Consider the following 16,144-nt stretch of genomic DNA (forward strand, 5'->3'; position numbering starts at 1 on the left):
TTTGAAGTTTGGGCACATAATCCTAGCAACTCCCTGTACACTGCTTGTCATCTAACTGCATAAATGTAAATGAGGTGTTTCTAAGTGCTTGCTCATTTTATCTGAAATCTATTTGATTACATCTCATTGATACTTCTTTTTTTGTGTGTATGTTTTAGACTTTTTATAAAGATCAAGGAAATAATTTTTTTATTGGCTTAACTGTGAGCCTTGACAAGACGTTCCGGTAAGTGAAAACATTAAGTATTTAAGACTCATATATGATGTGCGAATATTTGCCAAGGCTGTTTCTAGGAGGCTACTGAGGCTTAAAGGTGAACAGAGTTTGCCTATAGCCATATTTTGACATAAAATCTTAAAATATGATTCTCATTTTCAGGGTAGCATTTCTCCTATGATATTTTCATTATCTATTTTCTCTTCTTCTAGTTCTAGGCCCTGTTTTTTGTTTTGGGAAGTCATGTTTGCCCACAGTCAGACTACTCTGAGTTAACCATGCACTCACTTTCCTCGTTAAATGCTAGAGAAGATAAGATAGATAAGATTGAGGTCTCTAGAGATATTCCAGGTGGTACTTTAAGAAAGTATTAAATATTCAAATGATCAAAACCTTCCTCTGCCTTTCTCTTCTGCCCTTTTCTAGTGCCTTCTTCGGGGATTTCAAAGTTGCTCAGATGAATCTCTGCCTCATTTTAACTTCTGAATTCTCAGGATGTCTTTCTTGTTCACAAACCACAGACACTCATCTCTGTGGAGCTAAGACAGTCTGATTTCTTGGAGCTTCTGCGCCCTCCTCCCCTGCCCAAAGAAAAAAACTTTATTGTTTGTCTTTACTGCCCCTCTAGTTTAATCCTTCTTTTTTCTGGATAATGGTCCAACTTTATCAGAAATCATAGAATCGTAAAATCATGGAATCATAGAATACCTCAGAATAATAGAAATATCATTTCCAACCCATAGTTTGGGTTGGAAGGGACTTTAAAGACTGTCTAGTTCCAACCCCCTGCTATGGGAAGAGACAACTTCCACTACATCAGTTTGCCCAAAGCCCTATCCAACCTGACCATGAACTTTTCCAAGCTTGGAGTATCAACAGTTTCTCTGACCAACCTGTTCCTGTTCCACCACTCTCACAGTAAGGAATTTCTTCTTAATGTCTAATCTAAATCTACTTTAAAGCCATCTGCCCTTTTCCTATCACTATAATCTCTGATAGCCCCTCTCCAGCTTTCCTGTAGGCCCCTTTTAAGTACTGAAAGGCCACAATGAGGTCTCGCAGGAGCCTTCTCCAGGCTGAACAACACCAGCTCCCTCTGTCTGTCTTCATAAGACATCTGCTCCAGCCCTCTGAGCATCCTCATGGCCTTTCTCTGGACTCATTCCAACAGGTCTGTGTCCTTGTTCTGGGGAGCCAGGTCTGGATGCTGTACTCCAGATGGGGCCTCACAAGAGAAGAGTGGTTGAAGACAATCATCTCTCTTGACCCACTGGCCATGCTCCTTTTGATGCAGCCCAGGATACACTTGGCTTTTTGGGCTGTACATGCACATTGCTGATTCATTTTGTCTCATGTCTTTAAGACATTCCTCCCAGTTTACTCTATGTTATTTTTTTTTCCTGTTTGACTCAGGAAGATTTGCAAGTGAAAGCAGTTAGGCATCCTTTTGCATTCCTTATTTGTAGTCTACTGGCAGGAACACGCGTACTGTTGATTAGCTTCACAAACTGGAAAAGCACTGAATGGCCCTGGAGCTCATGCTGTCTGAAAGCAAATCCCCCCTTGACTGTGCTCCCTCCAGCACTCTGAGGCATTTTACTTTTTTTTTCATAGGGCATTTGTGAGAATAAATTTGTGAATCACTGAACTAGGAAGTTTTTTTTTTTTTTTTTTTTTTTTTATAACTGAAAGCAGTAGCAATATATATTATAGATTTCTTTTGTTAACAAAATTGTTCCTAGTATATAATTTGAGAATCTCTCCTACCCTTTAAGACATTATATCACTGCTTTGGCCCCAGGAAATTACTAAGTTAGCCTCATGTTTCTGCATCTGTGCTCCAGGTAAGGCCAGGCCCAGTGTTGCACCAGTGTATTTTGTTTGAGTTATTAATGCTCAGAGACAGAGGAAAGCCATGACTTTGAAAATACTATCTGAGACCTGGTTCAAGTCAACAGTATTAGACATTAGACATGAAGATATTTTTTAATGATTACAAGTGAAAAGTTTTCCTTTTACCAGAGAAGAACACATGTTTGTGAAGTAGGATATAGAAAAATAAAAACAAAACTACCACCAAGCTCTAGTAAGTCCCTAGCAAAGAAATGCTACCCTACAAATTATTATTCTCCCAAATCACTTATTTCAGGTGGGTGGATGGAACTACTGTAAACTATGTTGCCTGGGCCCCAAATGAACCCAACTTTGCAAATAATGATGAAAATTGTGTGGTCATGTATACCCAAACAGGTGAGTGCTGTAACAATATTCAGTCCTTCATGGTGTGGTACAGACTTGAAAGGGCTGAATGTGCAAGTCTGTGGCTTAGAGATCTGCATGAGATTTTAGAGAGGTTAATTAAAAATGACCCTTTGGCAATCATGAATTTTGCTGTAAACCTGAATATTTCTAAGGAGAATGTACATAAAATTAGTCATTATTTCCATGGGGAGGGAAATACTGTAATCAGTTCTACTTCCTATTATAGATTTACTAAAGGAAAGGTCACTCTATATTCCAGTCTCAGTTTTGTCTTTTATTCTGATTTACTTTAAGGTACATGGAATGACCTCAACTGTGGCAGTGTTGAGCTTTTCATCTGTGAAAGGCTTAACAGTACTGTTCGTCCTAGTACTGCTCCCACAGTACCACCACCCAATGGTGGGTGTCCAGAAGACTGGCTCCTCTTTGATAATAAGGTGCAGTATGAAAAGTCAGTATACTGCTTTTTAAAAAGAATAGAAAACTTCCTTGGTTCAGTATTTAAGTTGAAGCAGTGATTTGTTTATCACAAAATATATTCTGACCATGTATATTTAATGACCCTAAAAATAAGAGTCCTAAAATAGAAATTATAGTCTGCATTGGGGACGCCACTGTTATCAAAGAAATCATGTGCCATATAAGGAGAATACTTCATTATGTATTTTTGCTATTATTTAGTATTTCCAATGATAGTGGGCAACTGTGGGAGAAACAACTTCAGAACAACTGTATATTCTTATTTACTTTGCTAAGCTTATCTGGCTGTCACTTCTGGGATACTTTTTTGACCTGTGTGAATTCTTGTCTGAGGTCTTAGGCATTCCTTACTCAAAGTCAAGCCTCCAAAATGCTGTGGAACTTTGAACTTAATTTCCACTGAAAACTTTAGACTGATATATTTCTTCTTCTAAATGGGTGCTAAAATATGGAGGTTTTCCAGTATGCATCTTCTCTTTCAGAAAAACCTAAAAGCAAGCTAGAAAGGACAATTAAATCTCCTTTTGGTTTAAAATATTTAGCTTATCTCACTTGTTACACACAGAGATGCTTTCACTGGAAACTCTAAAACACCATCCAACTACAGCTTTGGCACACTTCTTACTTTTCAGTGTTTCAAAGCATTTGGCCTTGATGAAAATTATACACTGACATGGCATGCTGCACGGAACAATTGTATTACTGTTGGAGGAAACCTGGCTACTATCTCAAAAAAGGAAAATCAAGGTATAAAGTACTAATCTTTTGATACTAAATGAGACATCAAATGATCATGGAGAAGCAGATTATAACGTTTTCCTTCCATGTACAATATTTATCTTTTCTTCAGCTTTCCTCATGTCTCTCTTAAAAAATACTGCAACTGATGCCTGGATTGGACTGAATGACATAAATCATGAGCATACATACTTATGGACAGATGGAAGTCCAGTTTACTACACAAATTGGGCAAAAGGTTCCCGAAGTTACTACAGTAAGGTAAAAAATGCATTGTTATCATGGAATCATAGAACCATAGAATCACAAAATAGAATAGCTTGGGTTGAAAGGGACTTTAAAGGCACTTAGGGGGCAAGAGGAAGACTCATCCTTCTTGAAGCAGAGACTAGGACCCATTCTCCTATGTCTTCAGGTTTTGTGGTCTGCCTCCTCAGGTTTGGAAACTAGCTTAACTTCTTCCTCTTGCAAGGACTTCAGACAAGGTAGTTGCCCTGCCTGTATCACTGCACAATACCACTCATCAATTTCTCTCCCTGATTCCTGAATACTACATTTCCTAATGATTTTCTCATACAACCTGGCCGCTTGCTCAAAAAGTTTATCAAACTGGGAACACTTGCACCTCCTCTTCTCTCAGACCCTAGGAGAACTTCCAGGTTCTGGAGTTCCCTGCAACAGAAGATATGGGCAGCTTTATTCACTCATCTAGAGGTCTATCTGCCCAAGTCATTGGCACCCAGTCTGGGTTTCCATCTCAGTCCAACCACTGTGGCCAATGGTTGCCATGTGTATTTCAATAATGCTGCTCCCAGAAGATAGAGGCAGAGAGAGAGCTGCCTGGTGCCCTTCTGATCGCTCGTGTTTCCTGAATGCATCTTGGAGTCTGACTGTTAAAATAAATTACACTGCTTTTTAATGTCAAAAATGCTGCTAGCAGAGGATGGTTTCGATCCATCGACCTCTGGGTTATGGGCCCAGCACGCTTCCGCTGCGCCACTCTGCTGCTCTTATTTTAGCTTTTGTGGATGAATAAAATATATGTCAGCTGTATTTTGCTGTAAAGTTACATTTCTACTTTTTTTTTTTTTTAAATGATCTTGTTGATTTTGAAAGCAAAGTAGCCATGAAGGTCCACCTTCAGACATTTTTTCTCAACTTCTGTGTTTCATCATGATTTTGTATGAATCCAGACAGATGTTTAGAAACTCTGTAAAAATCTCAGACAAGTGAGCAATTTCCCTCCCTTTACCATGACTGATCAGGAGATTCAAATAAACCATAGCAACAACTGTGTAATGTTATACAGAGAATGTTATTTAGACATGATGAAAATATTTGAAAAGTGGTATTTTACATTTCTTGATGCTAAGCCTAGTAAGATAAGTGCACTGAATGTAGTCCTTCAATAATTTTATTCAGACATGCGTAGCTGAATATGATAGGGAAATGTATATCCAGTAGGAAAAGGAATGCTTCCTATTTATCCACATCTTTTTCTTACTAATCTAATTTCCTCCATAGGATGACTGTGTCTATATGAAGAAGAACCCTATTGAACAAGCAGGGAAATGGAAAGATGAAGATTGTAAAGCAAGCAAAAGTTACATATGCCAGAAAAATGCTGGTGAGTTTTCTTTAAGCACCTTCTAGAATGGTTTACATATTATGGTTATATAAAGCCCGTGGTAAAAGTGATTTTCCCATAGTCAGTGTCATTTTAACTGAAATTAATTTGCAATTTTGAAATATCTCTTGCGTTAGGATCCATTTCAACCAGCACGCATACTGTTTCCTGCAAGAAAAAATTCTTCCTGTTTTAAGGACCAGACCAGTAAATTAAAAATAATGATAATAATAATGATAAACTATGGATCATCATGTATTTTACAGTCATGTCTTTTACAGTACAGCAGCCAGGATGGAGAGAGAGAGAACCATAAAGATCATTTCTGACACGAAAATTTTGTCAGAGAACATGAAAACATGGCCTCATCTCTGCAGTGCTAACTGGGAATCTTAATTTGTTATTGCAATCTCTCTCAGTTACTTGATTACTCTGATACACTAGGTCCTCTTTCATTGTGATAATACGTCTAGCCAAGATAAAGCTTCCAACTTACATTTCTGCTTATTTGTTTGTTTGTTACAGACCCTAAATTGCAAAGTTCCCAAGCCGTGGTTCCAGTGTTTGGCTTTAACAACTATGGTGATGACCGCTATGCAGTCATCAACTATAAAATGAACTGGGAAGAAGCACAGAAGAATTGCAAAGACCAGTATGCAGATCTTGCCAGCATTTTAGATCCTTATGTTGAGGCTTACCTTTGGTTACAAATACTAAAGCATGGAGAGCCCGTATGGATTGGTCTTAACAGCAACATGGTAAGCCAATAAAATGCTTGTGATAAACACAGCTATACTCCAGATCAGCATAGATTGACCATATTTCTTGCTCAGAGGTTGGCAGAATCCACTACTGTGGCCCCCAAAGAGAGTGCTGGCTATGAGATCCATGAATGCTTGGCAGACATCAAAGTCTTGCCAAGATACTTGATTTCCTTTCAATTCAGAAGTTTTAAACATCTACATTTTTGGCCATAACATAACCAAGAAGTGCCACAGTCTACATTCCAGAGGCCACCAAGGCTGTAGCTGCAGTAGCTAGTGGCTTCAGAGGTAAAAGAGGTTATGAACTTCTGCTTCCTGCGCTCTTATATGCATGTGGGAGGGCACAGCTCTTTCTGAGAACACTCTGTGAAGCATATCACAGAAACAGCTTGGCTTAAAAGTAGTTTTTTCTGTGTGGTTATTTTGAGAATTATTGTTTCAAGTTAAAGCCTAGCATTTACCTCTGTCTCAGTAGAAGGGGAAATGGTAAGGTACAGCATAAAGAAAGGAGCAGGCCCCTGGATGTGGGAATCCTGTAGGGTGGTTTTCAGAGCTGATGCCAGTGCCCTGCAAAAAGCTGCCACCAGCTTCAAGTCAACAGAGAGTGTGAAGGGCTGAAATGAGAAGCGTTTGCTAAGGGCATATAAAAAGAATATGAAAAAAGATGATGCAGCTGGATATTTGTGGGAACAGAGTTATAAGGAAGTCAAGAGCAGAGTGTTAGAGCTGGAGCTTGGTGGGACATTAAGGCACAGTTCCTGATGTGAGATGAACAGGAGCTAAATTTTGGTGAGAGCAGGCATGGGGGAATCAGGATTAGATGCAAGATTAGGATGGAACTTGGCCAAGAAGGTCAAAGGAAAATGGACAGGAAAGAAACTGGTATGAAGAACTAAAAGGGAGCCTGCCTCCAAAGACAACAGGAAGAAGGAGATCAGGCTGCACACGGTGGGGTTAACAGAGCCATAACTGCAGCTGCTGCTGGTCATGGTCTGCAAATAGTGGTGAAATCCACTGAAAAAAGTACGTTTAGAGAAAAAAATACTATATATAATATAGTATATAAATATAGTATATATATATATATATAATATTTTATTATTTATATATTAATATATTCTTTATATAGTATTATATATATAGTCTGTGTGTATATATATATAGATACTATATATATAGTATATATAAATATAGTATATATATTTATATATATAGATACTATATACATAGTATATATAAATATAGTATATATAAACATATAATATATATATATAAAAAACATATAATTTATATATATATATGAACATATATATATAAATTATATATACACTATATATAATGTTAAATAGCTGGTCCATGCAGTGGGTGGCAGAGGTCTGTGTATGTGTCCCATGAAAAATGTAATCAGTATTTCTTGTTCCAATTGAACTTCTGCTTTTTTTTTTCTTTCTTTCTAAAAATATAGAAAAACTTGTGTTAGAAGAATGCTAAGAATACTTTCTCCGCAATTTTTGTTTGATTTCTGTGTTTATTTGGACTCCTTCAATAAGATTCAGTTATATAATCGCATTTGCTACCACAAGGCCCTTAGTCCATTATGCTATACAAACTGTATAGTGTGAACTGAATAATGCAGGTTGAGTGTGAATGAATGTCTTTAGGACTACCATTCTATCTGCTGCATAGGGCTGAGGTTTGGTCATGACAGAGGAAAAATTAATTACTGTCACGGAGTTAACTAGATCAATCTATGATCTATGCCCCCCCCGCCCTCCGGCCCTACAAAATAGGAAGGCAAAAGGAAAAATGATAGGGAGATGGGAGCTGGGCTCAAGGAAGGAAGAAAAAAAACCCGCAGCAAAGACCTATGCAGGAAAACTTATTTTACTAACTATGATACCGGAATGCAAGGTAACACAATATAATACAATCTAATTGAAATTGAGCTTAATAAATCAAATAAGATAGGAGAGAGAGAGTTCCTGGGACCGAGTCAAACCTCAAAGGCTTGGAACAGCTAGGAAAGCACTCTCCAGCACCCACTGCAAGGAAGTAAGAGACCGCCCCACCTGGAAGGGCCAGATCCCATGACTTCCACAAATGTATAGGGGAATAGGTACCTGGAATTGGAGCATTAACACTTTAACTCCCAGGGCGCAACATGATGTTATGATGCAGAGTACTGAAAGCCAAAAAAACATAAAACCATGACAATTACATGTAAGTAACTGTGATTCTGACCTGTCCTAACTTTTACATACCTTCAAGTGCAGTCTTCATTTTCTTTTAATCTAATTCATGTATGTGACATGATCTTTACTGTCATTTGCTTTTAGACTCGTGGCGTTTACATGTGGTCGGATAGAAGGAGGAGCAGATATCATAACTGGGCCAGTGGAGAACCAAATAAGAATGCAGCCTGTGCCTATTTAGATTTGGATGGTTTTTGGAAGACAACATCTTGCAATGAAACATTTTTATCTCTCTGTAAACAATCTGATGGTAGGTCATGAATAGGAGAAGTGCATTTAGAAAGACTGGAATTTCAAATCCTGTCTTTATTTCAGCATCAGCAGACCATGTTTTCCTTGGCTTTTAAAAACCCACTGAAAGTTGTACATCTCCTTAACAGAGTTAATTCCTACCGAATCGCCACAGCTTCCTGGAAAGTGTCCTGAACCAAAGCACGGTAGATCTTGGATTCCCTTTCGTGGCCATTGCTACTATGTTCACACCACTTCTGAAGTAAGCTGGCCAGATGCTTCCATGATGTGTATTCAGATGGGTAAGTGCCTTTTTATGAGAGCTGCTCTGAAAGTAATGCCTTCTATTTTACCATGTCAACCCATGATGTCAGAGGTGGATATTGGTAGTCTATCAGGAGAGGTTGAACTTTCCTTTTGTTCAAGTTCACAAGTTCATATTGTTGTGAACTTGTGATCTAATAATTGAAAACTCTTGGGCTTTAAAGGATTCCTTCACTCCTTTTCCCTCCTTTCCCCCACCCCTCCCCATTTTCTTTTTTCATGATTGTTTACTGAAGTAAAAAAATGTATAGTGAGAAATATTGCTGAAATTTTTGTACTGTTTATTTGATATTTTAGGTGCTTCTCTGGTTTCCATAGAAGATCCAGCTGAAATGAACTTCCTCTTACTTTACCTGTCTCCACTTGCAAGTGATTTCAGAAAATTTTGGATAGGATTGTTCAAAAATATTGAAGGTAATTATTTCATAATGGTCCAGAAGGGTTAATGTGTTGACTTCATCTGTGTACAGCTTGTGAGCATTTACATTTGACAAGTTCCCATCTAAACATCCCTATCTGTTAAAAGAGTGAAAACAGAATCTTCTGTAAAGGTAATTTATTTAATCAAATAATAAATTCCATATGCAATGTCCTTGGGCCTGGTAGACTAGAAATATTTTCCCACTTCATCCATTTCCTATTTAATACTTCTAATTTTAGGGGAATGGATGTGGACAGACAGAAGTGTGGTAGAATTTGTCAACTGGGAGAAAGGAGAGCCTACAATGATTTATGATGAACACTGTGTGGACATGGATGTCTCAAGTGGATCCTGGAGGAACTATTACTGCTCTGTTGACCGCAATTTCATTTGTAAAATCCCAAAGAGTGAGTTCTAAATTCTATCTACTGACTTATTTTGTAAGTAGTTGTTAACTTGCATCAGACCTAATTGTACATGCACTGGATACTCTTTGTGGATGGATCTTGATGCATGTGTGTCAAAGCTAGGAAAAATAATGCAGGAGAAGAATCTCAATCATATTTTTATCTTCTCAGTTTAAGAGCATTGCTTTTTTGCTATTTGCTGTGCCAAGAATGGATCAGTAGGTGAGAGCGTGGAGGAAGTTACGTTAGGGTGCAGGAGGCATTAGATGAAGAATAGATGACTAGATTAGTGATGAGAAGACAGACAGATGGCTAAGCTGAGAGGTGGCTGGGCAAATCACTGAGCTTCTGGAGGATGAAAGCAAGAGCTGCCAGTGGGATTAGTAGAAATGAAGTGTGCTCCGTTTAACTGAATGGCTAAGCAGAAAGTGTCAGTTGAGGGTGGGCAGTGGGGCCCAAATCATTTCTCTGCTGACCCAGGCATAATGAGACCTGCCAAGACTGCCATAGAAAACAATACATTTTATTATTAATGGTGGCCTTGTGGTTTTTAGTTGAATAAGTCACAGCCTGAGATGAGGCTCCCTGGCATGCACAGCAGTGTTTCATAAAGTGTGGAGGATGCAAATCTGCACATGCATACATGGAGTGTGCCACATTTTCTCACATCAGCTGGGAAGTGGTTTGAAAAGGCAAACAGATCCACTTCTCATATAATTCACACAACTTGCAACTAATTGAATCTTCTTTTTTTGGATCTCCACATGTTGGCAGTAGAGCCGTCCATGAGCTCTCAAGGGCTAGCCAGCCAGGCCTGCAGAGAATTTACTGTATCCCAAGCAAAAGAGAAAGGAAAAAAGAAATGCCTAAAAATACAGCCTAAATACTTTTAAGTAAAAATGTGCTTTTCAGTTATTCAAGTGTAATAAGTTAAATTCTTCAGAATGAAGGTTGGGGACTGTGGAAGTATGAAAACTTTTAACATCTGCCTCCCGAAACAATAAAAGTGTTCGAAGCAATATAAAGTGAGACATCAGTTTGGAGTTTTTAGAACAAACACATTTAACAAAAATCATTGATAAAATCATCAAGAGTTTTCAATGACAATGTTTTCATATATATTTTTTCATCTCCGTTAAGTAAAATGTAATAGGAACACAAAATAACAATTACGTTTATGGTATGTATTTTGTATTTGAATGACTACTTGCAAACTATGTATAATATATGTATTTTTTAATTTTAAAGTTATTGAAGTTGAACCAACCCATGATTCATCTGTCAATCAAGGTAGGTTTTATAAGCACATTAAAAAGAAATTTTGATAAATTATAGACATTCATTATTTAGAAGTAAATGAGTTTCATTGAAATATCCATTTAACTATCAGTAGTGATTTCATTTTAAACCTGTTTAAAAGGAGAACTTTTATCTCAAACTGGATGGCTTATTGATATTTTTGTTGTTTTGTGAATAAACTGTGGTACATTATAATGCTGCTTTTGAAAGAAATGTAGGAGAGATTGAGCACATTTTTGCTCTGTTTATCAAAAACGGGTGTCAATTTTAAGTATAATTGTTCAGTACTTTTCTAGTTTACCTGGCTCGTTTACTTAGGGAAATGTTTGTTATATGCAGTAGTAATCTCTGGTCATTTGTAGTAATTGTTCTGTTTCGTTTTTCTCAGCATCAAAAAGAGAAGCTGCTGTTTCATCCTCACATAGTCGAGGTGTGATGATTGTTACGCTAATCTTCCTTCTGCTAGCAGGCACTGGCCTTATAGCATATTTTTTCTACAAGAAGAGACATGAACAGACAACTGTTACAGCGAGTTTTGGCAATGCCATATACTGTGGTAGTCCTGATCCTGGAACTCATGAATCAAAATGTCTTGTGACCAGTATTGAAGAAAATGAATAGGCAATGGGTAAATAGGTAAATGGGTAAATAGGGTAAACTTGGGCCTGATTGGAAAGGAACTAAGTACTGGAATACCAAAATTCTGAACTTAAACTGATTTTCTCCTATGGGAATTTTTGTTTGTTTTGCACAGGATACTTCTTGCTTATACTAGCAGGAACAAGCAATCTTGCAACATTCTAAATCTGCTCACAAACAGTAGTTCTTGGGAGGACTGTTGAACATACATAAAACCTGGAGCTACACTGTGTAAAGGAACACTCAGGATGTTTCAGTTGATGCATGGGTCCTGCATCACCCTTAGATACCAGGATAACTGTACTCATCACAGGAAACAGTCAGAGTAAGTGCCTTAGCGTTCTTCAAAAAGTACATCTAGATCTGTAGGAATCCTGGTGATGCCACGTCTGGTTTCCAGCGCAGACTGGCAGAATTCCATATATTGCATGTCAGCTCCGAGATCACTTGGTACACACTCATGCTGGAGTAGCCAGGTAGCCTGCTACAATGCTTATAAATGCTTCTTGGTAAAAATTGTTTTCTTTCTATCCCTTGTCTTCCCACTTCTGTATAGCAGAAGTCTGCACACCTTTGTCAAGATTTTGGCTGCACATTTTCTATAAAGACCCATTTAGCTAATTGAATATGACAGCCAGGTCTCTCATTAGCCTATTTGCCCCTTTGATCTGAGACTCTTCTTATCATATATCAATACATCAAATCTCCCATCCCTCTCAGTAGCCCTTGGCAGGACTTCAGTTCTTTTCTATCCAGCTCCAGCACATACTGATTCATGGAGTCAGACCATCTTAGACAGAGCCTGGACTTTGAATCATTGATTGTTACCCTTTCAGCTCCCTACTACAAGCAATTTTTTTACCAACATCGCAATACATGCACTATAGAATGAGAGGGGATTTTGAAAGTCCTGCTAAAATCAAGGTAAATCACATTCATTTTTCTCCCCTTCTTTGGGATTTGTGAGCCAATTATCTTTTCATATGAAGTAATCAGTTCAGCCAGGCACAATTCACCCTTTGTAAATGTGTTCTGACCACTTCTTTTTCTTGACTTATTTTGTTTCTGGAAATGGCTTCCAAGGGAATTGTTCCATAGCCCTCCTAAGGACTGAGGTTACCTCCTTCAGTCACTGTACCTTGTCAGAGGTGACACAGTGTAGACTCTCAGTGACCACAGCCAGTTCCCTCAGTGTCCTCAGATATAACCTTTCAGGTCTCATGGACTTCTTTATATGCAGCTAACATTAGTCCCTAACTTAATCCTTCTGTGCCATGCATAGCACTTTTCTCCACTAGCATCTGCTGCTAGCTATTAAAGACCTGTAGAGTGTGTGAGGGGTGATTGGTGGCTTTGAATACCTCAGTCATGAACTTTGTAGGACTCTTTTTCCTTTATCTATGGAACCATGTCTTCCTTTTGCTGCTGAAGTAAATACAGAAACCCTTTGTGTTGCCCTTCATTTTCCTGGCTAGTCTCAACCCCAGCTGAGTTTTCACTTTCCTCAGCCTGTCTTGGTGTGCCCAGGACACGTCCCTGTTTGTGTGGCTGAGTAGCTCATGCCTTTTTCACCTTCCATACACTATCCTTTGAGTTTCATGTCAATCAGAAATTTCCTATAAAGACAGGCTTGCTTTTTTCCTTGCCTACTTTGTGCCTTGCACATTGGGACAGGCTGTTCTTGAGCTTTAAGGAGGTTTTTCTTGAAGATACAAAAGCTATTCTGGGATCCTCGGCATTTCAATTACCACATCTGGACTTGATCTTCCTTTCAGTCACCACTGTGTAAATTCAGGTCAGAAACCTCCAAAATGCAGCAATTACATATTCTCATAGTGGGATTTGTACAGCACATATCTGTAATACAGGAGTGATACAATGCTTCAGAGTATTTCCTCAAATAAAGTGTTATTTAATCTTATTTCACTGGTCATTTGTAAAATGTCTGTCTTTCCTGAATTAACATATTTTCCTCTTCATATGACTAATATGAGGATTGAAAGGTCAGCGAAGTATGAATATATTGTGAATAGAAACATTTTCTCTTTTAAATAACATAACAGGAATTTCAAAGGTTTCCATGAAAGGAGAACAGACAGGATTCATTATACTAAATTCATAGATGACAAAATTATTTAAAATTTCTCATTGAAATTACTAATACCAGGAAGATTTTATATCTTTTTAGTCCATTTCTTCAAAGTCTGAAGCTTGTTATTAGGAAGGCTTTTATAATTTCAAACCAAATTCTCCCTCTCAAAGTCTTTCAATTCTATGAGATTTGTTCAAGACTTCATGACCAAGCCTACATTTCATAGAAGTGCACTGTCTGCTTTCAGAGAGTCTAAAAATATACAATATTCCCATATACTCTTTTTTTTTTTTTTTTTAACTTTTCCCATAGATCTTATGCTAAATGTAAACAATCAAATGACTTGAAGCTCCTAGTTTCAAGAAGGTCTTTATTTAATTTGTTTTTTTTTTTTTTTTTTTTTTTTTTTTTGATATTTCAATCTTTTGATAAACTTTAATCATGTTTAAGTTAAAATATTTTAGTTGTACATGAAATATATGTAAATATTTTTGTACTACTTTGATTCACTAAATAATCATTAAATGGCTGGTTGTAAGTAAAAGTTTGTGTCTTCTTAAATAGAGCAATTTATCATAAAAGTTAAAGTAACAGAAAAAAGGAGCAGGATTCTTGTAGTTCTACTGAAATAAGCATCTAATTTTCCCAATCTAACATGTTCTTAAACTCCAATAATGATTTGTCTCTACCATTCCACGAAACAGTATGTCTCATTATTCTTTGTTCCTGAAAGTTTACCCTAATAAATATCTGATATTCTTGTAATTTAAGACTATTCACTTAGTGTACTGCCCTAACAGTTTCTGAATAAGTTTCTTACATATTTATTAGCTCTTATCATGTCTCCTCTCCATACTTTCTAATATTGACACCTGTTTTTCCCTTCTGACTTCACTGGCTATATCTTCTTCATCTTCAGTTCTTTTAATATTTCTACCTAGAGAAATAGTTACCAGAAATCAATAATCCAAAACCAGAAAATATATCTAATAAGAAATTAGATTGTGACAATTTACAGAGGTTGATAAGCTTCATAAGGTAATAGTCCTGTTGCATTTGTAAGAACTGATGAACTCATGACACCAAGAGTACACTGTGACTGTATAAGGCCTCTAGAACACACAGGAACCAGCAGTGGATTGTAAAACCTGGACCACACCCAAGACAGCAGTGAGTGGTACCTGATCATAAAGTGGCACCTGATAATGAAGACTGTGATCCTCTAAAGGATGTTCCAGGCACTTTCTGAGAAGCCCCAGTATGGCCTCTGCATCTGAGGATATGGTTGGGATTAGTTGCCAAATATAACTTCAACCATGCAGCTGTGAGGGACCATCTGTGAGTGAATTGCTTAAATGAAGGGGTCACCAGTAATCTGCTATTCGTAACTTCTTGGTGAAAAATAAATCAAATGTGTTCTAAGATGCTGGTTATGATCTACGTTTCCTCCCAGATTGATTCTGTGTCAGTGAAAATGAACTTTACAACAAACTTTGGTCTATAAAGTCAGTTACAATAGATAAAGAATTGTGAAATAAACTGATGCCTTCAGGCCAGATTCCAGTGGGCAAGAGCCAGAATTTCTGTGGTCAACAGGAAAGGTTTGAACTGCTCCATAAACATGAAGTTGTTGTGATGTCACTGAATCTGGACACAGGAAAAGCTAAAGTTCCTACTGTCTCTCCTTTTTTGTGTCCTTATCTGACATATCCAACTTTCTCTTGTGGAGAAGCCTCTGGGGTAATGGAAGAGAAAAATCTCCCATAGAGAGGTATAGAGAAAACTGCTTGCAATCCAAGAACACATAGAGAGAAAGCTTAAAGGCAATCAGTTTCTCTGCAGATACCATGGACAGTGGAGAGATTTGTTTGTAGGCAGCCTGGTAGAGAATGAAGAAAACCCTTTAGTGTCCTGTTACATGCTTGATTTGAGGAAAAAGTTTCAGTAAATCCACCTGCTGGATCTGGCCAGTTTGGATCTACCTGCTGGGTGTGGAGAAAGCATGACAAACAAGGAGGAAAGAGGGTATATTGAGCGTATGACTCCTGTAATCAGTGGGGAGAAAAAGGGAGAGGAATCAGCCACAAAGAGGCAAGTGGAATAATAATGAGGGTTGATTGCACATTTCCCATCCTCCCAAAGATATCTCCTACACCCCGTCTTGCAAGAAAATTGTTTTTTATTACCAGGCAGTGGGAACAGCTGCCTTTTCTCCTGGCGATACTATAACATGTGGTGGTGATGGCTGTTAGCTTCCTGTCTGAAAACAAGTGTCTGATAATGTGTATGTGTACTGTGACTTAATGTTGCACTTAAAAACAAGCAACATTTAGGATCTATTCAGAGTGAAATCTGTTTACAACAAATTTTTAATAGGAAATGGGAAAACAG

General features: G+C 37.7%; 1 protein-coding gene and 1 non-coding gene across 2 annotated transcripts in view; one reads left to right on the forward strand and one right to left on the reverse strand.

The window, feature by feature from the left end:
• Positions 1-13,582, forward strand: part of LOC122189255 (macrophage mannose receptor 1-like) — a 29,735-nt gene extending 16,153 nt beyond the window's left edge. Inside the window, exons 18-30 of the mRNA XM_042888230.1 lie at positions 159-226; positions 2,367-2,467; positions 2,774-2,916; positions 3,592-3,706; positions 3,810-3,958; positions 5,222-5,324; positions 5,850-6,082; positions 8,425-8,590; positions 8,721-8,873; positions 9,193-9,309; positions 9,556-9,723; positions 10,972-11,013; positions 11,411-13,582. Coding sequence (XP_042744164.1) covers positions 159-226; positions 2,367-2,467; positions 2,774-2,916; positions 3,592-3,706; positions 3,810-3,958; positions 5,222-5,324; positions 5,850-6,082; positions 8,425-8,590; positions 8,721-8,873; positions 9,193-9,309; positions 9,556-9,723; positions 10,972-11,013; positions 11,411-11,643 — 1,791 coding nt within the window. The 3' untranslated portion in view covers positions 11,644-13,582. The remainder of the gene's footprint in view (positions 1-158; positions 227-2,366; positions 2,468-2,773; positions 2,917-3,591; positions 3,707-3,809; positions 3,959-5,221; positions 5,325-5,849; positions 6,083-8,424; positions 8,591-8,720; positions 8,874-9,192; positions 9,310-9,555; positions 9,724-10,971; positions 11,014-11,410) is intronic.
• TRNAM-CAU lies at positions 4,632-4,703 on the reverse strand. The gene has a single exon. It is a non-coding gene; the product is annotated as a tRNA-Met (tRNA).
• Positions 13,583-16,144: the final 2,562 nt, after the last annotated feature.

This window comes from Lagopus leucura, unplaced genomic scaffold (genome assembly GCF_019238085.1).
Source record: "Lagopus leucura isolate 7727_CA_CO unplaced genomic scaffold, USGS_WTPT01 Super-Scaffold_100157, whole genome shotgun sequence".
Lineage (NCBI taxonomy): Eukaryota > Metazoa > Chordata > Aves > Galliformes > Phasianidae > Lagopus > Lagopus leucura.